Source organism: Protopterus annectens, chromosome 10.part0, assembly GCF_019279795.1.
Source record: "Protopterus annectens isolate FY-2018-M chromosome 10.part0, PAN1.0, whole genome shotgun sequence".
Classification (NCBI taxonomy): domain Eukaryota; kingdom Metazoa; phylum Chordata; order Ceratodontiformes; family Protopteridae; genus Protopterus; species Protopterus annectens.
Window position 1 is genome coordinate 73,151,852 of NC_056744.1, and position 25,164 is coordinate 73,177,015.

The following is a 25,164-nucleotide window of genomic DNA, read 5'->3' on the forward strand; positions in this document are numbered from 1 at the left end:
TTGACAGGGTTAGTCCCACTAGACTAGTGGAGTTTTTTCATGGGAGACTCAAATTAGTATTTATACTATTACGGGAAATTTGGCCAGGGCATCAGGGAACCTCCCCTACTCTTTTTGATAGGTGCTGTGGGTTCTTTTACATCCACTTTAGCCACCATTAGCTCAAGCAAATGGGACCTCAGTTTAACATCTCATCCGAGGGATGACACACAGAGGAGTGCAGCACCCCTCATGCTACACTGAAGTGTCAGCAATCCAATCACCTGATGCAGGAATAGAATACTCAGCTTTACTCCCTGCTAATATCTGCTTGTGATCCATAATTTAGAGTTTCTTAAGCACTGTTAGGTGCCTGAAACTCTTTGTCCTTGGCTTTTCAGTGATTCCCCTGTGTCCATGTTGGTTTGCGTTTTGTTTCTGAGCAGGGTATAAGTGCCATTTGAACTACAGTGCTTATCATACAGTTGGCAAGAGAGTTCATGAACACTTTAACCTGCAACAAAATTCAGAATTCCTTCTTTTATCCTATTTTTGTAAAATGTAGCCATTTTCATGGTTTCTTTATTTGTTCTGAAAAGCATATTTGCTTTTATGGGATTTGGAATGGGCCCACATGGCATCTGTTGCAAATCGTAACATCTAGTCTTATAAGTACTCTTTCTTCTAGTCCTACCATGTAATGCCAGTCTAGGTCAAGTGGATAAACTACCCAGAAGATTTGTGTTAAGGATGAGACCCAAACTCCATGAAAGCTGAGACCACCATTTAATGTTCAGACCAGCTTCATCCCTTCTCCAGCCTGGCTTTTAATGATCTAAATTTACTACCCCATCCCACAGCTTCTATGCCACATATATAACATTGACAAAAGCAAACTATTTGCATTTGACTTGGATTTACTCTACTCCTTTATAATAGGAAACTAATTTTGAAAAAAGCAATCTAGGACAGTGTGTGTACATTTTGGCAGATAATGTATGGTAGTCTGTTGTTGTCAAAGTAGGCAAGCATGACCTTTTCAGTTACGGTAATTTGTCTAATTTTTCATGCAAGGGAATTCAATTATTTGATAAATAAGTGATTATTGCAGTGTGTTTGCCATTGAGTTATCATTTATACAGCAAACCTATGTCTGTAGAGTTGTATACAGATATGTCTTATTTATGTAACATAGCAAAATAGTTGGTACTAACATACATTTATATAGTAGCTATATTCTGCTGTAGCAATATCTAGACAATAAGGGCAGAAGAAAAAGTGACTCCTAAATCTTCTTGTTTTAAAAAGCTCTTACCTGTTGTGTCTTATTCCTCTAGTATCTTGGAGACAAGGTGTCAGAAAAGGTGAAGACCAAAGTGATCGAACTTCTATACAGCTGGACATTAGCACTGCCTGAGGAAGGAAAGATCAAAGAGGCTTACCAGATGCTGAAGAGGCAAGGTGGGATTATTCCCAAAGTATTCTCCAGATACTCCCAATCTTACGCATACAAAATAAAATCTAGAAATTGTCTAGAAATGAATTCTGACTTGAGAGGAGTGGACAGAGAAGAAACCACAGGAGAGATAACTTTAGGCTACAGCATAAATGGGTATGGGACTTCAGTAACTTTAGTCTCACAGATTGTGCCCCGTTGGAGCTGAATTATATTTGTTTTTATGTGGGAGTGCTTCTCATGCTTTTCAAGTCTAATGTGAATTATTATTGTTAATGGTTACCTAGTTTTCACTTTTGTGACTATGTCAGACCCCTCTTTCAGTCTAACGTGAAGGACAGGACTTTGTTATTATACACTGCCAGTACTGAATGCACTAAACAAGTGGAAATGTACTGGTGATACAGAAGGTAGTTAAGAAATCTGAATGCCTTCTTTTTTTGGTCAAACCAAATAAATATTAATAGGGCTTTTCAGGAATGACACTGAATGATTAAATGATTTGCTCAGAATTGTTGAGTATGCGAGTGGAGGGTTGAGAGAGTCAAATCCTTGTATATGCATTAAAGCGTGTTGACAACTCGTAACCTTAACCATCTATATTGAATTACCATATATTAAGTGATGCAGAAGGCAGTTAACAGTCATGAATACATTAGCAATTCTGAAGATAGTTTACAGGTACTGATGTATTGTCAGCAGTAAAGGTAGTTAAAACAGGTATGTGGATATATTTTCATTGTAGATATTAACAGATGGGAGTACATTGTCTTTAGTGAAAAGACTTTAGAAGTGTGTAAGTAAATGAATACTAGTAGAAGTTAGTAAAGGATGCTGGTATATTAAGAATACCAAAGGTTGTTAAGAGTGGATGTAGTATTAGCTCTTGCGGAAGTTGGTTGCTCATTGTCAATACTGAAACCCTTTAACCTGTGCAAGGGCATGGTAGATGCTGAAGATAGTAAAAAAGATACATTGTCAATGCTAAAAAGTAGTTACCTGTTGTAGGTAAATTACCAATACTAACAAAAATTAACATCTATGACTAGTGAAGTGTTGAAGCTAGTCTGTGACATCAGCATAGAGATTTATGCATGCAGACACTCTGACTGTAGCTTTGCATTAGTTATGTATATTGTTTTCAGTATTTAATCCCCTGTACCTTGTGTGAGCTCACACATCTGGCTGTTCCTGCATATAACTGCCATGTACCCATTTGTACTCCCTATGTTTTATTGGGTTTTGCAGTAGCAGGATCATCATACAGCTGATGTTATGGGGACTTTTCTTTAATGCATTATGTTCTTTGGCACTAGAATTTTCCCTTTTGTATTTATTGACATGTGGCAATGAGGGTAATATTACTGATCCCAGAAAGATCAAATTTTGGCATTGACAGGATGCAAGGCACAAAGGTTGTATTGTTCAGATAGTACATACCTAGTATTAAGTCAAGTATAGTGATCAGGATAATCACGTAATGGCAACACATAGATATGTGATTGGTTGCTAGGGTATAGACAAATGACATGTAATGGGTAAAATAGTACAGAATATATATGTTAGTTGCCTGTTTAATGTGGATCACTTACAATTGCATAAGACAATTGAGTCATGTAATAAAGGATGTTGTTGAACACATCATTTACAAGATTTGCATTAATGTTATACGGTAAAGTTATGTTTTTGTATTGATTTGTAAAACTCTCAAATTCTGCTTATGGACAGTACTTTTAAGGTCAGTTAATTTGGCAGCATGGTAGGCCCAAAAAGGGGATTGGGAATTTACTACATACAGGAGAGCAGGTTGGAGAGAGACCTTTTTTTTTTTTTTTTCAAAAAACCTTTATTGAATTATCACTTGTGACATAGGCAAATTTACATTCATATAAAAGTAATCAGACTATGTTATACTTCACATATATTGCTATATATCATATAAGCTAAGCAATATTACATAATTTTATTCAAGTCCTGCTTTTTTAAACAAGAAAAACCTTTATTAAACCATTGTTTAATATATAGGCAATCATACATTTATATAAATGAAAGCAAAGCACACCAACACAATCCTAGTCGCAAGCATTTTACATCACAAACCATACTGGCACACTCCCAGTTACAAACATTATACATCACTTATAATGTACCCAATCTTTCTCACTCAGACATTACATAGGTCATTTAAGTCCTGCTGCCTTTTAGGCCTCATTCTTCTCCTGTATGTAATGTGCTCACAGTTCCAGTTTTTTCCTATGTAGTTTGCTCCTAGCCTTTTCTAAAGATATTAGTTCCAGTTCATAGCCTCATAGGTAAGTACTTGGCTATCGGCCTTAGGGCCTCTACAAGCCTAGCCAAAAAGGTACCCTGGCTTTCGCCACCCAAGAAAATTATTTTCCTGTGCCCCTGTTGAGCAGAGCCACAGAGGTGATCCCCAGGGTGAATTTCCTATTTCCCATCCAATCATTAAGATTTTTCTTGAAGAGTGCTAATGAGGAGCTTTGTTTGTTATAGGATAGGTAGTTTGTTCCAGAGTATGGAAAGTGTCTGGGATAGGAATCTATCCCTCCAGCATGTTCTGTTTATTGTGGTGACAAGGTTTAGGTCCCTAGAGCGTGTAACTCGAAAGGATTGGGATTTCTTAAGTGGAGCATGTCCAACAGCTCTGGGTTTGACATAGTTTTGTATGTTATGCAGAGATCGCCTCTGAGTAGCCGATATGCGATGGAGTAAAGTTGGAGTTTTTTGAGACAGTCTGTGTAGGGCATTTGTTTGAGGCCGGTAATCCTCTTTGTGAGGTATTTCTGCGGCCTTTCTAGTTGTTGTAGATGCCTTGTGAGGTACATTCCAAAAGGGGCGTTGTACTCTATAATGGCTCTAATGAGTGATGAGTAGAGGGGAACAATGACCTTGTTTTTCCTGGATGAGAAACATTTTGTGATGATGTGTGCCACATAGAAGGATGTCCTGGCTACTGTAGCGATGTGATTATCAAAGGAGAGACTACTGTCCACCTGTATCCCAAGGTCTCTTATCATACTTTCGGTGTTAAGTAGACTACTACCTATGTGGTAGCTCATGGGCTCCCTATCAGACGATCAAAACGCCGTTTCCGCGAATACAAAATGATCAACACATATTGCATGAACTACATAAACGCCGAACGTCCAAAACAGCTAAATCCAAAATGTTGAAGTGTTTTGGTTGGCCCATCTGCGGTATAGCTCTGTAAGGTAAGTGTGCGATAGGTATGGACCTTAGGGTAGGGTGCGGGTTAAGGTAAGTGTCTAGATAGGTAATGTATGTAAGATTTAGTGTAGTGTTAGAAGTAGGGTTTTGTTAAATGTATTTGTGTATTATTTATTTTGTTAGGGTATATCTCTGTAGGGGAAGTGTGTGGTAGTTACGGACCTGAGGGTTAGCAAGGGGTTAAGGATAGTGCATAGATAGTTGTGTATGTGGGGTTTAGTGTAGTGTTAGAAGTAGGGTTTTGTTAAATGTATTTATGTGTATTATTTATTTTGTTAGTATGTATCTCCGTAGGGGAAGTGTGTGATAGTTACAGACCTTAGGGTTAGGGAGGGGTTAAGGATGGTGCATAGATAGTTGTGTATGTGGGGTTTAGTGTAGTGTTAGAAGTTGGGTTTTGGTGCTTTACTTTAGGGTTAGGAGTAGGGTTTGGTTAGTGTTTGTATGGGGTTTATTTGTTTTGTTTGGGTAGGTAGTATGTAGCGGGTGGTGGGGTTGGCCGACTATGACCGTTCGATGTTTTAAATTTCACGGTTTAGTGCGTTCGGTGTATTCGCGGTTTGATTAGTATGTGTCGCTCTTTTGGTAGTCGCTGTAATGGATTTTCACGGAACTGATATAGACCCAGCTCATGGGTACAGAGTTTTTACCAAAGGGGATGACAATGCACTTTTTGGCATTGAGCTTGAGGCCATGGACACTAGGCATCTGTCTCAGTGTGGCCCTTTTGTAGGATGTCCACTTAGTTAGGAGTTTCAGTTATGGCTCCTAGTTTGTAGTCATCTGAGAACTTTGTTAGCCAAAGATCATCTGTGTTAACCTGTACTTCAGAAAAGTAGATACCAAACAGGAGAGGAACCAGAACTGAACCCGGTGGTACTACACTTGTCACTGGTCTGAAGTCAGATTTGGAGTCTGCTCCTTTCACAGTGTGGGTTCTCTCAGTGAGCCAGTTGGCAACCCATCTTGTGACATAGGGATTTATACCTAGTTTAGTGAGTTTATTTATAATTCCATAGTGGGGGAAGGTGTCAAAAGCTTTGTCGAGATCCATATAGGCTGTGTGAACCACCTTACCCTCATCTACAACTTTGGTGACTGCTTCAAAGAAATCTATCAGGTTTAGCAGACATGATCTGCATTTTACAAACCCAAACTGGGTGGGGTCCAGAGTATGGAGATTACCACTGTCTTTGTTTATAAGTTCCATGATGATACGTTCCATGGTCTTGCAAACCAGGCTCGTTAGGCTAATGGGGATGTAGTTCCTGGGGTCTGTGGTGGCTCCCCCTTTGTGGAGTATGATAACCGTCGCTGTGCGCCATTCAGTGGGCACAAAGCTGAGGTGAGGGTATGATTGAACATGGTGCTTAGGTGGGGTGCCAGTTCATTCTGTAGTTCATGTAGAACACTGCTTGGGATGTTGTCAGGTCACATGGATGCTGTGTTCTTGGCTTTGGAGAGTGTGTTTTTTACCTGTGCAGCCATGATTGCAGGAACTTTGCATTCTTCCGGTGTAGAGATGGGCCCTTTAGGGGGTGAGAGGGGGGGTAAAGTTAACACTGAAACTGTCTGCCAGGATGTTGGCAATATCAGTTGATTCTGTATATTTAGTGCCATTGTGCTGTAACTCAGAGCAGATCTGAGTGTTGCCATTGAGATTTTTGACATAGCTATAGAATGCTTTGTGGTTGTCTTTAGAATCAGTAGCGATTTTGTTTTCATAACTAGCTTTGGAGGATTTTATGAGGGATCTCAGCTTCTTACTGAGGCTGACTAGGGAGTTCCTCCAATCATGGGATTTGACTCTTTTTTTTGCAACAGTTTCTTTCTTCTGTTGTAGAGTTTGTTTATGGCAGTGGGACCACCAGATTGGCTTCCTTTTTGGAGGATAGCATCTTGGTTCTGTTAGGGATAGCACAATCCATACACTTGTGTAAGTGCTTATAAAGTGCATTTGTGTAGGATTCAGCATTCATACTTTATTGTCCGTCTGCATGGGTGTCGTGAAGTTTGCCACTTCTGTCTTAAGAAGCGTGAAGTTGGCTTTGGAGAATTTTTTTACGGTGGTTTCCCTAATGGGGGGTGGGGTCGGGATGTGAATGTCTAGGGTGATTAGCTTGTGGTTGGATCTGACCAACAAGGAATTTGACCTCTGGTGTGGAACACCGGTCGTTCATGTTGGTAATGACCAGGTCTAGGATATTGCTGCCCCTGGTGGATGTGTGGATAAGTTGATCCAAGGAGATGGAGTTTATGAATTCCAGAAAACGTTGAGCAAAAGAGTTGTACATGAGTAGTTTTCCCAGTTAATAGTGGGGTAGTTGAAATCACCCATTATTAGGATGTTGGATTGTACCATAATATTTTCCAGTGTATCAAGAAATGAGGAGTGGGAATCCTGGGGCATGGTGGGGGATCTGTAGCAAGTTACAGTTTGGATTGCGGTCTTGCCCAGAGTTAGTTGCACTTGGATAATCTTGGATGCATTATACTGAGCAACTAGCCTGGAGGTGTGACTATCCTTAATGAATATGGATACGCCTCTGTGTTTAGTGTTTCGGTCCAGGTTAGGTGGCTGAAAGGTGTGGTATTAATTATAGCCTGGTAATGCATGAGGTGCTCTCTGGAGCCTTGAACCAGGTCTCTGTCAGTGCACAGATGTCGATGTTCTCCATTTTAAGGAGTGCCTCGAGTTAATGCATTTTGAGGTTTAGACTTCTAGCACTGAGTACCATTACCCTCAGATTTTGCTTGCTTGTACCTGTTACTGTGGTGAATTTGTCATTTGAACCTTGCCTAAAAAAGGCACTATAGGGGTGGCAAGAGCCTTAGCCAGTATCCAGAATCCCAAGAGCGACAGGTGCACGCCATCTCTGGCAAAGCATCTTGGTCTGTCGATCATGTCATCCCAGGCAGACAGATACTGGATCCCGTTAGAATGACACCAGAAGCTTAGCCAGTTGTTGAAGTTGTTTTATCTCTGTTACTGTATTCACTACTTCTAGTATAGTTGGTTTAGATTTTGATTTCCAATTGGGGAGAGACCTTGCAGCAAGTGTTGGAATAAAACAGTAGCATTCAGATATTTATTCAATGTACTTTTAACAGTGTAAGATAGAAGTTCAATCTTTATATCTGTTAACCCTCATGGATTATGCCAGAAGTGACCCTTAAAGTGTGTGTCTGAAAACAGAGAAGGAATACTCATTACAGTGCACTTTATTTTGATGGATTCAGAGAGTCACAGCCTCATTTGATGATGATCTAATGTAATATTTGGAAATGGATTGTGCTGAACTGGTTATTGTGGGCTTAGGAATCAAGCTGTAGGAGCGTGAAAAGGAAAAGGCCTAGTAAAAGGTCTCCGGGTTAATGAGCAGTGATGCAGCCTGCAGTGGTGGGGCAAGGAACTTGAATCTGCAGATTCTGTTTGATGTTTTTTTTTTTTTTAGGGAATTTAGTTTTTGTTTTTTCCTACAATGATGTGACAGTTAGTGGAAAGCTGTATCCAAGTTACCTGTACTTTAAGAGGGGAGGAAGTGAGAGAGCTTCAACGATGAAAACAAAAAAAAAAGTTTTTTTTTTGTTTTTTTTTTGCTTTTGTTTGTTTTATATAGAGTTCAAAAAATTAAGTAGTTAAGTAATTATGCCAAGTACTTTGAAGTGGGATATGGTGTGTTGCCAGATCTCTTCGGGTCATTGATGGACTGTTATAGGGGAAACTGGTTCAGTTTTTGCATAGATTAGGCTGTTGACAATCAAGGAGAAAAATATTCTTTCAGTCAGATTTGAGTTTGCTATTTGTGGTAGCCAGGGACGAAGAGGAGTGAATCTGCAGAAATAACTCTTTGGAGCTTGGTGTGATCTGAATTTTAGCCTGTTCTTAAAGAGGGAGAGGAGTAAAATTGCAAAGACAATTGGATTAATCTGGGTGGGAGACTAATTTTATAATTTTGACAATAAATTATCCGTTTAGAATACGGATGGAAAAAAAGTTATTTCATTGCTAAAGCCAGATAATTGTAGAAATGATATGAAAGGATTGAAACTGGCAAAGTTAAATGCTTTTGTGAGGTCAGTAAATCTGACCCCATGCAGCATTCCTTTATTCATGTTGAGATGATTAGAAGGATATTGCCTGTCAGGATCCAGAGGGTTGCCCTTGTGCTTCTTTTTCTGCAATGTCAGTCCCCAACCCCATGATTTGTGACTTGACAGAATGTCATATGTTTTTAAAACAAAGGAAATTATGGTTGTGAACATTTTTTTAATAGCTTGAAAGGAATGGAAGTCGCAGTATGGACCTGAAATCAGAGGCTAAGTGTTTGGTTTTTACTAGGTGGCATGATTGCTATATTGTTTTTCAAATATCTAAGAAAATAACACATTTTAATGTCTAATAAGTTAAAATGAAGTAAGAGTATATTATGTGATCTTTGCACATTGTAATAAACCACCTAGCTTAAAATCTATTGCCACATTCCCCAAGTTTAGTTCAGACCTACAAAAAGTTATATTTAAAGATGTATGATCTGTGCCTGACATACAAGGCCATGTCCAACCCGGAATTAATGGACATGCTCCACCTCAAAAAATCCAAATCCACCAGAGCCACGAGAGCAAGAGACTTAAACCTCAACACGGATATAAATAGGACGTGCTGGAGGGACAGATTCATCACCCAGAGACTCCCTACACTATGGAACAGAATCCCAGTCCATGTGAGGCAGAGCCCCTCACTGACTCTGTTCAAGAGAAATCTTGACGAGTGGATGGGAGATCGTAGGTTTACCCCGGGAATCATCTCTGTATCACTGCTGGACAGAGGCACAGCAAACTAATGGGTATAGTATTCTCATCCTAAGGGGTGGTGAAAGCCACACACACTCTGGCTAGGCTTATAAATGCCCTAGGGCAGATAGCCTAGTATGAACCTATGAACCTATGAACATTGTAAATATATGATCAGGGGAATTACGTAGTGCCAGTCATGCAGTTAACATAAATATCCACCCCAATTTTGTTTTGTACTACAAGTAACTCATCTTTGGTTCTATAACACTCCTGTAAATAGCACTTAACCCATATCCTATACTATATTCTTCAGTCTTTTCTTAACTCATTGTTCCTTTACTTTTGTAACTGTCCCATATATTTCCTGTTCTACTCCTTTCTTTACGCTTTTTCCTCCATACAACAGTCATATGTATAGTAAGTAACACTATTATTAATTAAGAATTGTCTACAAAGTAACTTTTCACTACCAAATGCTTGCTTTTGTGATATACAGTTGTATACACTTTATTCCTTTATCTGCTTGCTCTAAATATTTTTTTCTTTTATTCCTGGGCTGCACTTGGAAATGATCCATTGTGTTAAGCGTTTTACCCCATTTAGCAAGTAAATAAATCATGAGTGAAACCATTTTTCCCAGGGGTGCTGCTTTTTTTTCTGAAGTTTAATTTTCATAAAGTAGAATAGGGAAAGATTTGAGATGAGATAAGGGAGAGGTAGATAGTTTAGAAAATTTTCAAGGAAGTCTTTAAAGGAGGCTGATTTATTTTGATTGAATTTACAGTGGATATAAAATGTATACACAACCCTGTTAAAATGCCAGGTTTTTGTGATATAAAAAAAAATGAGACCGCAATAAGTCATTTTAAAACTTTTCCCACCTTTAATGTGACCTATAACCTGTACAATTCATTTGGAAAACAAACAAATCTGTTAGGGGCAAAATATAAAAAACGTACAATAAGCTGGTTGCATAAGTGTGCACACCCTTAAACTAATACTTTGTTGAAGCATATTTTGATTTAATTACAGCATTCAGTCTTCTTGGGTAGGAGTCTATCAGCATGGCACATCTTGACTTGGCAATATTTTCCCACTCTTCCTTGCAAAAGCACTCCATATCTGTCAGATTGCAAGAGCACCTTGTGCACAGCCCTGTTCAGGTCACCTCACAAAGTTTCTATTGGATTTAGGTCTGGGCTCTGGCTGGACCATTCCAGAACTTTAATTTTCTTCTGGTGAAGTCATTCTTTTGTTGATTTGGATGTATGCTTGGGGTTATTGTTGTGTTGAAAGGTGAAATTCCTCTTCATCTTCAGCTTTCTAGCAGATGCCTGAAGGTTTTGGGCCAGACGTGACTGGTATTTGGAACTGTTCATAATTCCCTCCACCTTGACTAAAGCCCCAGTTCCAGCTGAAGAAAAGCAACCCCAAAGCATGATACTGCCACCACCATGCTTCACAGTGGGGTGGTGCTCTTTTGGTGATGCAAAGTGTTATTTTTGCGCCAAACGTACCTTTTGCAATTGTGGCCAAAAAGTACAGCCTTGGTCTCAGCAGACCATAACACATTTTCCCACATGCTTTTGGAAGACTTGATGTATTGATTTGAAAATTTTAGCCAGGTCTGGAAGTTTTTATATGTAAGAAAAGGCTTCTGTTTTGCAACCCTACCCCATAGCCTAGACATATGGAGAAAACGGGAGATTGTCATCACATGTAGTGCACAACCAGTACTTGCCAGAAATTTCTGCAGCTCCTTCTGTGTTGCTATAGGTCTCTTGACAGCCTCCCTGACCAGTTTTTGTCTTGTCTTTTCATCAGTTTTGGAGGGACGTCCAGTTCCTTGCAATGTCACTGTTGTCCCATATTTTCTGCATTTTTTGATGAGTGTCTTCGCTGTGTTCCATGGTATATTCAATGCTGTAGAAATTTTTTTGTACCCTTTTCCTGACTGATACCTTTCAACAATGAGATCCCTTTGATGCTTTGTAAGCTCTCTACGAACCGTAGCTTTTGCTGTAGCAGGCAACCAAGTAAATGTCTGGAAAATCCTACTAGGACAGCTGAACTTTATTTGGGGTTAATCAGAGTCTCTTTAATTGATGGCAGGTGTATACCCAAGAAGACTGAATTCTGTAATTAAATCAAAAGGTGCTTCAACAAAGTATTAGTTTAAGGGTGTGCACACTTATGCAACCAGCTTATTATAAATTTTCTGTTTATTTCTATTTTACCCTCAACGGATTTGTTTGTTTTTCACTTGAATTGCACAGGTTATAGGTCACATTAAAGGTGGGAAAAGTTTTGAAATGATTTATTGTGGTCTCTTTTTTTATATCACAAAAAAACTGGCATTTTAACAGGGGTGTGTAAACTTCTTATATCCACTATATTTGAGGGTAAGTGGAATGAGTAAAGGGTTTCCCAGTCAAGTCAGTAAGTTCTTTCCAGAAATGTCTTGGGTCATTAAATAGTAAGGACAGTGTTTGTTATGGTAGGTTGTTTACTTGTATCATGTGCTAATTTTTTGACAGAATTCCTTGGGAGGAATAACTTAGATCTCTAAGTCTTCTGTGGAATTTTGTTTCTACTGAGTCCCTGCTTCATCTCGGGTGTTTTTGTTTCTTTTGGGTTCCTGCTCGGTTTATAAGTTTTGAAAAGAATTAGCTTTCCTCAACCTGGATGATGACTGGGAAATAGTAGCTCTGAAGGGTAATAAGGAGGGAAGAAAAAAGGTTGATTGTAATGTTGGTATCCTTGAAAAGGTAAATGGGTGGCCATTCAGTAAAGCTAATGTAGCATTTTAATTTGTCTGCCTTGGTGTTTAGATCTGAGTGATAAAAATTGCTTAAGTTTGTATTTGTTTAACTAAGGGAGAAGGTTATAGGGGAGTGTTCACAAAGGGAAGAGGGATAACATGGGTAGACATTAGGGATCACTCTGTTTCACTGAGATTTTTTTCATCATATCCAAGTTTGCTGGGTTTTAGTTATTGATTTGGTTTATTACTTAAATTTTACTCACTGACTGCGATTTTATGTCCTAGCAGTAGGATGGTTTCTCTAGGCATGAATATCTGTGGGGGAGAGAAAAATGATCAGTTTTAGAGGTTACCACTTGTACTATTTTCTCTGTGACTTTTGTAGTTGTTCAGATTTGTCCCACTGCAAGAATATGTAGTTTTTTTTTGTTTGTTTTTTTTTTTTGGGGGGGGGGGGCAGTTTTCTGATGTATTTCATGATTTTATTAGATGTGACTAATGGTAGTTTTAGTTGTGGATGTTTTATAGGATGTATGTTCCGTACTTCATGTGTAGGGTCTGATGGTTCAGAACCGGTATAGATTTGTTTTGCTTATAGTATTTGTAATTTTAAGTTTACTTCTATATTGGTAGTGCAATCTGTTTTGATAAAAGTCTACTTTGGTTGCTGTTGGTATTCCAAACATGTATGTACTCACAAATTGATTTTCAGTGGACTGGGTCTTGATCAGTAATTTGTTGCTTTGGTGGGTCAGGCCCAAAAGTCATTTTCTTTAGAATTTTAGTGAATATCAGGGAAAGAAAATAATAGAAGAGGATATATTTGAACATTTTGGTAGTGTGGTTTTATTGAGCAAAGTGGTAGGTGTGTTAGAATGCTTTGAATCTTATTTATGTTCTGGCCAGCCAGGATGATGAAGTCACATTGTCTTATTATTTCCTCTTTTAGGTGGTACATTATTTAGAACGGAGTGGAGGGGGGTGTATACGATTCTGTAACAGCTGGGGAGAGGCAGGCTAGGGCTAATATAACTGTTAGTGTGGTTCACTAAATGATGATGACTGCTATCCATTTGAGATATGTGGTTAGGGGTTGATGTGGACTTCACTTCTACAGAGAGCTATATATGGTTTTTCTTCCCTCATCTGCTATTAAATATATAGTGGTATCTGGGGATGTAGGAATATAGACATGATATATATGTAACACATGATTTTACATCATGTATTCAGCATAACTCCACTGGAAGATCCATACCTCACCATCTTAGAAAATACTGGAAAAGAATGTAAATCAGTTGGCCATTTGATTTCCTTTACCTGGTTAAACCTGTTGTACCTAGAAATCACCCTAAACCTAGATCATGGGTAGGTGCCCTGCTGTTTGCCATTTTGTCGCGTAATTATTTATTTTATGAAACTTAATGAAACTGTACTTTTTGGAGTAGGTTGGGCTTGCTGTCATAGACTGTACTGCTGAAGTTACAGTTTGGCTTTGTTATAGTAAACATTACATTTTTTGCACTCCCCCTAAAAGAATATCTGATGACTCCGTTATCAGTACCCTGTTGCCTCATTCATTCTGGGACATGGGAGTTGAGAATTCCCTGGCTGGGTGAGAGGCGTGTGGTGCATTTTGCTTGAACCCAGGAATCTTGACCTGTCCTTCCATTCTTTATTAAGAATTGAGTGGAAGAGAGCAGGCCTTCACTATCCCATTAGGAGCACTGCCATCTCCTTGGTGGCTTCTTCAAATCCACTATTGCATTTCCCTAAAGGGAAGCATGCCTTTGTATGCCGAATTCCCCTCAGCTTTGCTGGTGCTAAACAGCATGATGTTGTGGGCTTGACTGGCTCAAACTCCACTTGATAACACCTGCTGCTTCTGACAGGTGTCACCCTCATGGTGATCCAGTGCTGCCTCTCTTCCTCTATTGTGGGCTAGCCAGCAAGAGCCACTCAGTCCTGTCTGCCTTGACTAGCTCGTGAGTTGCTACTCAAACTCTGATCACCTGTGGTGTAGTAAGGGTTTTTATTCCTCTTCAATATGGAGCTGGATTCAGTAAAATCCCAATTTGTTATACTTTGTTAATACTGCTTTCCACGTTGATTAACCTGCTGTTGAATTCTCTTCCCAAGCCATATAGTGTGTGTGTGGAAGCTACTGACCTGAATAAGATGTTCTACATTATACGTTTGTGGAAGGATTTTAGTGTGATACCTTAGGCAAGTGTTTCATAGTGGGTTTGGGCTATTGTAGGATGCACATACAGCTTATTGCTCAGTTGTGTGCATCTCTCATTGATCTGTGTTGTCCACAAAGAGATTAGAACATAGTGTGAAGACTGGTAGTGATGGGCGAAGGCTGCCAGCCTAGCCAGATAGAACTGTGCAGATATCATTTGTAAATATGAATGTTGAAATACAAGCTTGTCTTTTTAAAGGAAAGAATGTGCTGTGAAATGTTGAACTTAAAACAATGTATTAACATTGCCCTCTGCTAGTCCAGCATTTTTTGTTGTTCCTTTGATGTTTACAATTCGGCTCCGGCCGGGCTAGATGAAGGCTTCCTGCCTATTGTTTTAAGGCTAAAATTAATGACCAGGATTTACATGTGGAATGTCCTTTATTCTTCTGGATTCTGCCCAAGTGTAAAAGAATGTAAATGCAGTTTCTGTCAGCCTGGGAACACAAGGAAGGTGTGAAATGATGTAATGTTTTATCAGAACTGCAATTGGAATTTAAACAGAGAGAATCAGAAGGCATTAAGCATTTTTGTCTTGACTATCCAACTCAGCACTCTGCCTGTTGTCTTAAGTAAGTTATCTTAGAAGTGTGTTTTCTTGTAGAAATAGCTAGGACTATAAAGATTAGACTAAGTGTTTTTTCTGTGATGTCAGAACTGTAGAACTGATTTATTTTAAGTATTTCTTTGTAATCTCTGAACTCTTGACTAGCACTGTCTGTGTAGAAAGTATTGTCTTGTGGTTTTAATTATTCATTATTAAATATTTTAAAACTTTTTAACTGTGGCTGGTTTAGTACTTGCATGCCTTTGGTAAAACTGTACAAAGCCACTCTAATAAACTTTGACTGTTTAGTCACATCTACCAATTGGATAATAATATTGCACAGTAATAATTGGACACCCTTTTAAGGGCCTCTGAGTAGCTGATAATTATTAGTAGGTAGTGGCAGCTGGTACTACCATATAGTCTGGGGGGAAAAAGGGGCACAGCTAGAGAACTTGTGCCAGCCTTCCCCAGAAGTGTCTGTGTGGTTGTGTAAACTCTTATCTCAGTGTGTGTGTGTCAGCTACTTGGCCAGGGACATGAAGCACTGGTTGAACAGAGAGGGTGCTGGAGATTTTAGCTTGCCCACTAGGCTGAGATCTGGACCTTATAGCTGTGCCAGTGGGGAGTCTTATTGGGGACCTGGGGAGCAAGGGCGCGACCAGCCCCAGACTGACTGTGATCTCTCTGTGCTGTTAAGGGAGATTGCACTTTACTGTGTGTATTTGTTATCCTTTCCTCATTTATGAGATGCCCTCTGTGGTGTTAGTGGTGAGGATTGAGGCTCCTTGATTGCTGGGCCAGGGCATGGGCATCACACACAGTTTCCTTTTTAAGTCAGGAGTTCTTTTTTTAATGAAAGATTACAAATGTCAGGTTTTGTCATGAAGTCTTAAGTGTCATAGTTTTCTAGAACTACTGCTTGTTTTGCTGGCTGTTAGAGATCACCTGACTGATTATTCTTGTGTTGTTCTGCCCTGACTGATTATTCTTGTGTTGTTCTGCTTGATGTTAAGATGCAGACATTCTTTTTGATTGTCTTTTTATTTACACGTATGTCTGAGCCTAAGTTTATACCCTAAATTCTCCTGGTAAGGAATCTTAGTGGGAATTACAACTGTTGGATATGGCTGGTCAGGTACATGATGAAGGGGGCATTATTCTCAATGATGGTTCTGATAAGGGCTGAATAAAGTGGCAGTATGACTTCCTTGGACCTCAGTGTCATGCCCCTGTGTACAAGTTGGGCAATATAGAATGATTTTTCTTATTACCTTGGCCACATATGCCAGATTACTGTCGACATATGTTCCCAGATCCTTGACTACTGGATCAACCCTTAGGGATATCTTATCGATGGGAGAAATTAGCCTGAGTATCAATTTTCCCCAAAGGCACTGTAATATATTTCTTGATATTGAGTTTTAGTCCGTGGCTTTGGCACCAGTCATTTGCCTGTGTTAGACCCTTATGTAAGATGTTTGAATCATGAGGGACTGTATGATTGCTCCCAATTTGCAGTCATTTTCGAATTTGGTCAGTCAAAGGCCCTTGACATTAGCCTTTTCCTCCAAGACGTAGATGACAAATTGGAGCAGTCCCAGCATGGAGCACTGAGGTACCCTACCGGTGACTGGTCTCTTAGTGGAGGCTTAGAACAGGTCCATGGTCAAATGTTGAAGCACCACCCTTTAGTGTTTAGTGTGACATACAGTCTCCACATAAATAAACAGGTTAGACCTACCAGCTACAAATACTATTCTTTGGTGACCTGGAAGCTTAGTCTGATTAAGTGGGAGAGTATGCTAGTGTGGGGTATAGAAATGAAACCTAAATTTGGAAGATCTGGTACACTAATGGTTATTGTTTTAACCATGGCATAGTGCTAACTGCCATTTTAACTTGTAGAGACTTACCAGTTTGGTTAGCTCATTGGATTTTTCTGAAAATAAGGTCAGTTATAAGATTTAGTACCTCACAAAGAATCAGTAACTGTTGGCTGAGTGAGGCATGTACATGTCCTGTGACTTAAAACAAGCCAAGATGCATGTGATTTTCCCTATTCTTTTGTTTACTGTAGAAGTTCAGGCTGTTGTAGCATGCAGCTGACTTCTCAAACACAAGTAAGTTTGCATAGTGCTATTGTGCCAAAATAAGCATATGAGATAGTTGATACTGGAGGTAGATTGAGAAAAGGAGTAGTGTGTAACATCACTGATTCATGGAGTTTTGCAGTTCCTTGTAGACATTTGCCATCAAGCATAAACATATTTTACACATTTTGAAAAAGTCTGACATGAAACAAAAAACAGATCACTCACTCAACTAATGAGAAGAGCAAATTTAGGTAAAAAATGAGCACACAAAAATATCATATTTTACTGACTTTTGAGTGGAAGATTATGACAAAAAACATCACATATGGGTTGTAACCCCTCCTACCTTGTGTTTTCCCCTGGCTTCAAATTCAATAGTAGTAGATGTTCATCATATAGTTTAACACCTGTATTGAATTATCATTAAGACATAAACTAACATACAGTTATATAAAAGAAAAAAAATCTTAACATGTATACAGTAAAAATATATATACATCACATGCATTCTTTTATGCGGTTACCATCAATCCAAAATTACATAAATTGATCAATTCCTGCCTTCCTTTAAACTTCACTTCTCCAAAACATTATTCTGCATGTATTGTTCCAAAAATTTCCATTTGTTTTATGTAGTTTGGTCCTATTCTTTTCTAAAGATGCCACTTTCAGTTCTTTTATCTTTGTCACAATATGCACTACTCCAGGAACAGTTGGTTTAGACTTTGATTTCCACTTTGTAATATTTTTTTGGCAACCACTAGAATTAAAGTTAACAAGGCCTTACTATGTGTAGGTAATTCGGGTCCTGTATCGCAGCTCAAATAAATCATTTCCTTAGTTGCACCCATTTGCTCACACAGTATTTCTGACATAGTATCCTGCAGGGAATTTTTAAAGTCTGCCAACTCATTACACTCCCAAAACATATGCTTCCAGTTACTTATTTCTTCCTCATCACATCTCCAACATTTGCCAACTACGTGAGGAAAAATTATTTGAAGTCTGCCTGTGGTATAAAAGTATCTATGCAAACACTTCCAAACAAAAATCCCAAGTCTTTTAGACTTTGTTGCATGTTTGGGAGCCATATATATGTCCTTCCATTGTTTCTTTGTGAATTGCTTATCCAGTCTCTCATCCCAATCTTTTCTAACTGCTTCTATGTGAGTCTTCTAGTTATAATTCCATATTTTATATGCCCTACTAACTATCTCTTTAAGAGCAGCTTCTGTTCTAGATTCAACTAAAACACTACCAGAACATGTCTTTCACTTAAGATGCCCTTATTTCTTTTTCTTTGCCTTCCCTATCAAGAATTAATGATAGTAAAGGCAATATTTACCTTGCATTCCAAATGTGATGTTCTTCGTGTTTCACTGCTGCAGTCATTACATTTGGGTAATCTGCTGGCAGGTTGCCCACAGTCGGCCTGATTAACAAAGTGTTGGGTCCTGCATCGGTTGCTATCCCTTCTTCCATGATGTCAGGGGTATAAAACATTCAGCCAACGCCATTACATCAGTCTTTCTTGCTGTGCGATGCCCGAAGCAGAAGCAGTTCGCAAGTGCCGGTCAGCCGACTCCTGAAATTTTCGTTTTCGAGTTTCAGAACTGAAGTCTTCAACTTAAAGCTAAGTACCCCATTGGGGAAACTTTTTCTTGCTCCTTATCTCATAAAGATTTTCGTTCATACTGTATTCCTTGCCTAGGCCCTGAACACGACGTACCTTGCTGTCGGTTTTGTGCTTTATTTAATCAGCGCACTATCAGTCGACGGCATATTTTTGCCTCTAAATATTTCGGTTCTCGGTTTAATTATCCAGAAATGTCGTCGGTTAGCCATCCGACTATTGGGATTCTGAAAAAACGCAAAGATAAAGACAGAGGCAGGCCGCCGAGTTCCAAAACTGCCGACGACGCTTCTCCTAAACCAGTCACCAGTTCGCCGGTACTCAGTGAGGTGCTTTCGCAGCCCCTGATACCCGCTACTTCTGATTCGAGGGCCTCTACTGAGACCCATTCAGAGTCCGGTATGCCGCGAGATACTTCGACTATGGAACCCGTGGATGTCTCTACCTTGGATCGGTCCGGAGCCACTTTGCAGGCACTGGCTTCTGAGGGTGTTTTCAGGCCTACAGACTTTCATATTAAATCGACACCGCCTTCATTACTAAGGCCTAAATCTCAATCCATGTCTAAAAAACGATGCTCAGGCCCCTATGCCTAAGAAACAAATGATAAAAATGGCTGAAGATCTAATTACTCTAATCAGGGCTAGTCAACAGGGGGGTTGACTGTAAGAGGCCTAGGGCTGAGCTTGATTATGAATCTTTTGATCAGTATTTTGTTTCTTCTGACTCTTCTGATGAGCTGGATTTGGTCCATACCTACTTATGAGGATTCTGATGCAGAGGATTCCATTCACTCTGTTTCCCCTCCTGAGGATTTTTCTTTTGGGGAAACTTTACATACTTTAAGGGAGGATTTCCACTGGAAAAGCCAGGAATTTTCTGATTCAAAAAAGAGGCTTAGGGATTTCCTTCTTCTACCTCAGTATAGGCCTTTGGCTATACCTCCTGTACTAGACATTGTTGATGTGTTCTCGGAATCCAGTTTGGCCCCTGATTCTCTACCTCTGGCTCCTAGTAAACCTGACAGATACTACAGGGTTCCTGAGTCCCACAAGTTTCTTTTCAAAAATCCTGTTGCAGATCCCGAGACTATTTCTGAGGGGCCCAAGGGTATTAAGGCATCTACTGCAAAAAATCCTACCCTTTCTGATGGAGACTACAGGGCACTGGATAGATGGAGTAAAAAGGTTTATACTTCTGCAACCTTGGCAATCAGAGCTTTAAACTGCCAATTTCATATGTTAAAATATCAACAGCATATTATTGGACTGCTTAAACAGAAAATGATGTTGATTCCTGACTGTGTGGAAAATAAAGATTTACAGGATTTAATGCATTCTGCTGAACAAGTTGGAAAACATACTTTGTAATGTGGTTTTGATTCTTTAGAAGCTTCTTGCAGGGCTGCTGTTACTGGGTCTGTGCTTAGAAGGCATGCTTGGTTTTAAGGAGCAATTTTTGCCTGATCATGTTAAAGCTAAATTGTGGGATGCTCCTTTAAATCAGGACCACCTGTTTGGCAACAAGGCTGAAGAAGTTCTTAAAAAGATGCAAGATAAAGCTAAATCTATGCAAACTGTTAAAGATTTTTTACAAGTGCAACCTTCAAGATTTAGTAGGCACTGGCCTACTAAGAACTGGTCCTTTCCAGTTCCTTCCAAGTCCTCTCAAGCCAAACCCAGACACGGCAAAAACCCCAGGTTTCAGTCCCAGGGGACTCTCAGAACTAAGCAGTGGTTGCCTCCACTTCTAAATCTGGAAATGACAAGACACCCCCCTATGGTAAACGGTCTTTTGACTGCCCCTTTTGGGGGAAAGATTGCTCTTCATGCAAAGAACTGGGAACTCATATCCCAGGACAAATGGGTTTTAAATATAGTGTCCCAGGAATACAGATTTCATTTCTATACGTTGCCAACACCAAACGGGTGGCTAGACCTGCCCCCGAATCAGTGGGCAGAGGCTCAAAAACAAGTACTTCCCCTCTTAAGCATGGGGGCTATTCAACTGGTACCAGAAGAGGAAAAGGGACAAAGTTTCTACTCCAGACTTTTTCTGGTACCCAGAAAAGACAAATCATGGCATCCAATCTTGGACCTGTCTACTCTAAACACCTTTCTGGAGATTCCAAAATTCAAGATGCTGACTCTTCACCAATTACTTCCTATGCTAGGCAAAGATGCCTGGTTGGCAACTGTAGATTTAAAAGAAGCATACCTGCACATCCCAGTCAGGGAATCTTGCAGAAGATACCGACGCTTCAAAGCAGGCTACTCGCATTATCAATTCTCTGCACTGCCCTTTGGCTTGTCTACTGCGCCCAGGATATTCACAAAGTGCACCTACATATCAATCAAAAAGAAATTTTAGCTGTACAGAATGCTCTGACAGCCTTCAAGGACTACATTCTTCCAGGACAACTAATGGTAAAGACAGACAACACGGTTATGTGGTACATAAACAAGCAGGGGGTACACATTCCTACCCCCTCTGCAGACTAGCCATGGCATTGTGGAACACAGCCTTGAGCTACCAAGTGCACCTACAAGCTCAATTCCTGCCAGGAAAATTGAATACACTGGCAAACGGACTAAGCAAAACCCCATGGACCCACATGAGTGGAAACTGGAACCAAGGATTTTCAACATGTTGACAAGCGAATGGAGGAGCCCAAACATAGATCTATTTGCCTCCCCCCAGAACTATCAGTTGGACAGGTTTTGCACAAGGAATCCCCAGAAACAATCCTGGAAAGTGGATGCTCTGTCCTTCAGCTGGAAAAACCTATCAGTCCACGCCTTCCCCCCACTGCCTCTACTCTCTGAAGTTCTACTAAAAGTCAAACAGGACAAACCAAGGATGATCTTGATTGCTCCAGACTGGCCACACCAACACTGGTACCCCCTCCTGCGCAGTGTGTCTCAGTTATCTCCATGGCACCTGCCTCAGACCCCTTCCCTGCTTTCGCAGCAGGAGAACCAAATTCTGCATCCTCAGCTTCCAACATTGAACCTTGCAGCCTGGCTAATCACTTAAATTCATCCTTATCATCCCTTTGCAAACCTGTGATGGATGTCATCTTGGTGGCAAGGAGAACTAGTACTAGAAAGTCTTATGCTGACAAATGGAAAAGATTCTGTGCCTGGAGCCAATCTCTAGGGATGAGCACAGCAGCACCCAATTTACCTCAGATTTTGCAATACTTAACTGAGATGCTTCACAAGGGCCTGTCCTTTTCCTCCATTAAAATCCACACCTCCGCTATTTCAGCTCATTATAACACAGAAACGCCCCTCTTCTCTCATCCTCTGCTCAAGCAGTATCTCAAAGGGGCAAAAAACTTGAGACCATCCAGGTGAGCTCCAACCACTGCCTGGGACCTTAACTTTGTTTTGGAGAAACTCACTCTACCTCCTTTTGAGCCAGCTGCTACTGCAGACTTAAAATTTCTTTCTTGGAAAACAGTCTTCCTTTTAACAATCACTTCAGCTAGAAGGATATCTGAATTACAGGCCCTTATGGCAGTGGAGCCTTTCATTATCTTATATGCGGACAGGGTATCTCACAGGACCAATCCATCCTTCATACCCAAGGTGGTTTCCAGTGTGGCTCTTAATTACTCCATTCATTTTCCAACCTTCGTACCCAATCCACAGAACAAAGGGGAACGGATTCTACATTCCTTGGATGTGCCCAGACAACTTAGTTTCTACTTGGATAGGACTAAACCTCGAAGAAAATCTGAACTGCTGGTAGCATTTGCTTCAGGGGCAGAGGGGAAGGCTATTTCAAAACAAACCATTTCTAAGTGGATAAGCCATTGCATTCATTTCTGCTATAAGCACCATGGAAAACCTATCCCACAGGGGATCAGATCTCACTCCGCTAGGGCTGCATCTACTTCTGCAGCCTATCTCAGAGGTGTTCCTAACAGGGACATCCTAGACGCTGCTACCTGGTGCTCTGTACATACTTTCACCAAACATTGTCATTTACCAATTTTCTATAAATCCAGAGCTGGCTTTGCCACTGCTGTTTTGCAGGGCCTTATAGGTGGCCCTAATGTGGTATAAACTCCTCCTCCCAACCATAGCTTTGGGAATCTACCCAAATGTAATGACTGCAACAGTGAAACACGAAGAACATAGTACAGTTGTGTACACTTACCATAAATGTAGATGTTCGAGTGTATTCACTGTTGCAGTCTTGGTTACCCTCCCTTTGACCCCCTAACTTTTTCTGTCTATACCTCTACTTTCTTTTACTATGCTTAAAAGCCTTTTTGGTGTATTTGCTTTTTGTTGGGGGTATACCTTTGTGTTTTTATGTTTTATTTGCTCCCCATTAGGGGGGCACCTGACATCTGAGGCAAGAAAAACTGATGTAATGGCGTCGGCTGCATGTTTTATACCCCTGACGACCTGACGTCATGAAAGAAGGGACAACAACTGACGCAGGACCCAAGACTATGTTAGTCAGGCTGACTGAGGGCAACCTGCCAGCAGATTACCCAAATGTAATGACTGCAACAGTGAATACACTCGAACATCTACATTTATGGCAAGTGTACACAACTGTACTTTCTTGGCCTCATCATGCTCTGTAACCATTTCCTGTCAAGGTTTAGGCTCCCAATGCCTTAGTTCCTTTTGACAGTTTTCTCCAGTAAATTCCAGCCCCCTCCTGCTTGTTTTTTGCATCCGTACTTGTAGCCATCCATATTGGCAAAATCTCATTTCTCCATTCTCGTGTTGGGTTAGTTCTTAGAATACTGTCTACCACTCTGTGAACATAGTATTGTGTATGGTTAATTATTCTCCTTAAGGATCTGCATCCAAAATCTTTCTCCGTCTCTCTCTCTCTCTCTCTCTCTCATTATTTCTAGAACTCCCCCCCCCCACCTGCTTCATCATCATCCTTTCCATTTTAAATTATAACCTTCTGCTTGTGTTTTGTGTGTACACACACACACACACACATATATATATATATATATATATATATATATATATGAGCCTTAATGGTATAGCTCTAAAATATCCCTTCAAATCTGGTAATCCTAAACCACCTTGTTCTGTTGGAAAGATCATCTTATACCGCTTAATTCTTGTCCTCTTCCCCTTGCCTTCAACTATTTTATTATTCCCACAGCTTATCTGGTGAGACAAAATGTCTGACCTGTACGTAAAACTAAATGGACCACAAACATTTTCACTCTTTGTATCATACTATCCATAAAAAGCTTCCAGTTTCTCACTTTTTGTATTATCTTTTGTTTAGTCTCTACCCACATATCCTTAGTTGCCAAATTGGAAGCCTTTTTAATCCATACTCCTAGATACTTCATCTTATCCTGTCCCCATAAATATGGGTAATGGTGAAGCAGTTCATGTGTGGGTACATAATTTACAGCAATAACCTTTGTTTTATTTTCATTAATTCTATTTCCTGGAATGACTTGAAACTGGATTTATCATGTACAAAATAATATAATCTGCAAATAAAGCCAACTTTCCTCATTACCATGCCAATTATATCATTGCATTTCTGGGTCCCTTATTTTCTCTGCCGGTGGCTCTAAATGTGAAGAAAATGACAAAGGGGAGAGAGGAGGACACTCTTGTCTGACACTTCTGTTCAAACACAACTTATCAGAGAAGAACCCTCCCACTTAAATTCTTGCATTGATCATTCATCTATCCTCCTCATTAATGTTGTTATTGTATCAGGAAATGCGAATGCTTCCATTGCCCTACTCATAAAATCCCAGCTTACTCTATTGAGTGCTTTCTCAGAATCAAGACCAACCAAAATAGCAGTATTTTCTTACATTTTGCTTCCCTCTGGATCATCATTGTTCTGTTAATGTTGTCAAGTGTTTTGTTTTTTTTTCCACGAAACTACACTTATCCATATCTATCAATTTTGGCAACACGTTTCCCATTCTCTTAGCTGCTGTAGACATAAACACGTTATAATCATAGTTTAAAATTAAAACGGGTGTATATGAAGCTGGGTCTGAAGGGTCTTTTATCCTCTTTGGGTAGTACAGCCACAGCAGCTTTCTTCCAGGATGCTGGTCCTTACCTCTTTTTAAAATACTTTCAGATCTTTATCATTTTCTTCCCTCTTGACTTCCAAACTTCCACATTAATTCCTGTTAATTGATGATACATCACCATTTTTATCTCATCTATTCCAGTCTTAATTAACTGTTAACTTTGTCTTCCTCTAGTTTTGTTATAATTAAGGTTTCTGTAAATATTTGCATAATTGCATTTTCTTGTCTTCTTGTCTTAGATAAAATTTCTTAACATTTCTTAAATATTCTAAAAAACAAAAGTAGCCCAAGTGAAGCAGCTGGATTGGACCCACTCACCAAAAATGGATGACTCATT

The 25,164-nt window shown here is 39.8% G+C and overlaps 1 protein-coding gene across 2 annotated transcripts in view; it reads left to right on the plus strand.

Moving 5' to 3' along the window:
- Positions 1-25,164, plus strand: part of GGA3 (golgi associated, gamma adaptin ear containing, ARF binding protein 3) — a 992,054-nt gene that overhangs the window by 129,372 nt on the left and 837,518 nt on the right. For both annotated transcript variants that reach the window (XM_044085033.1, XM_044085034.1), the window contains exon 5: positions 1,317-1,440. In XM_044085033.1, coding sequence (XP_043940968.1) covers positions 1,317-1,440 — 124 coding nt within the window. The remainder of the gene's footprint in view (positions 1-1,316; positions 1,441-25,164) is intronic.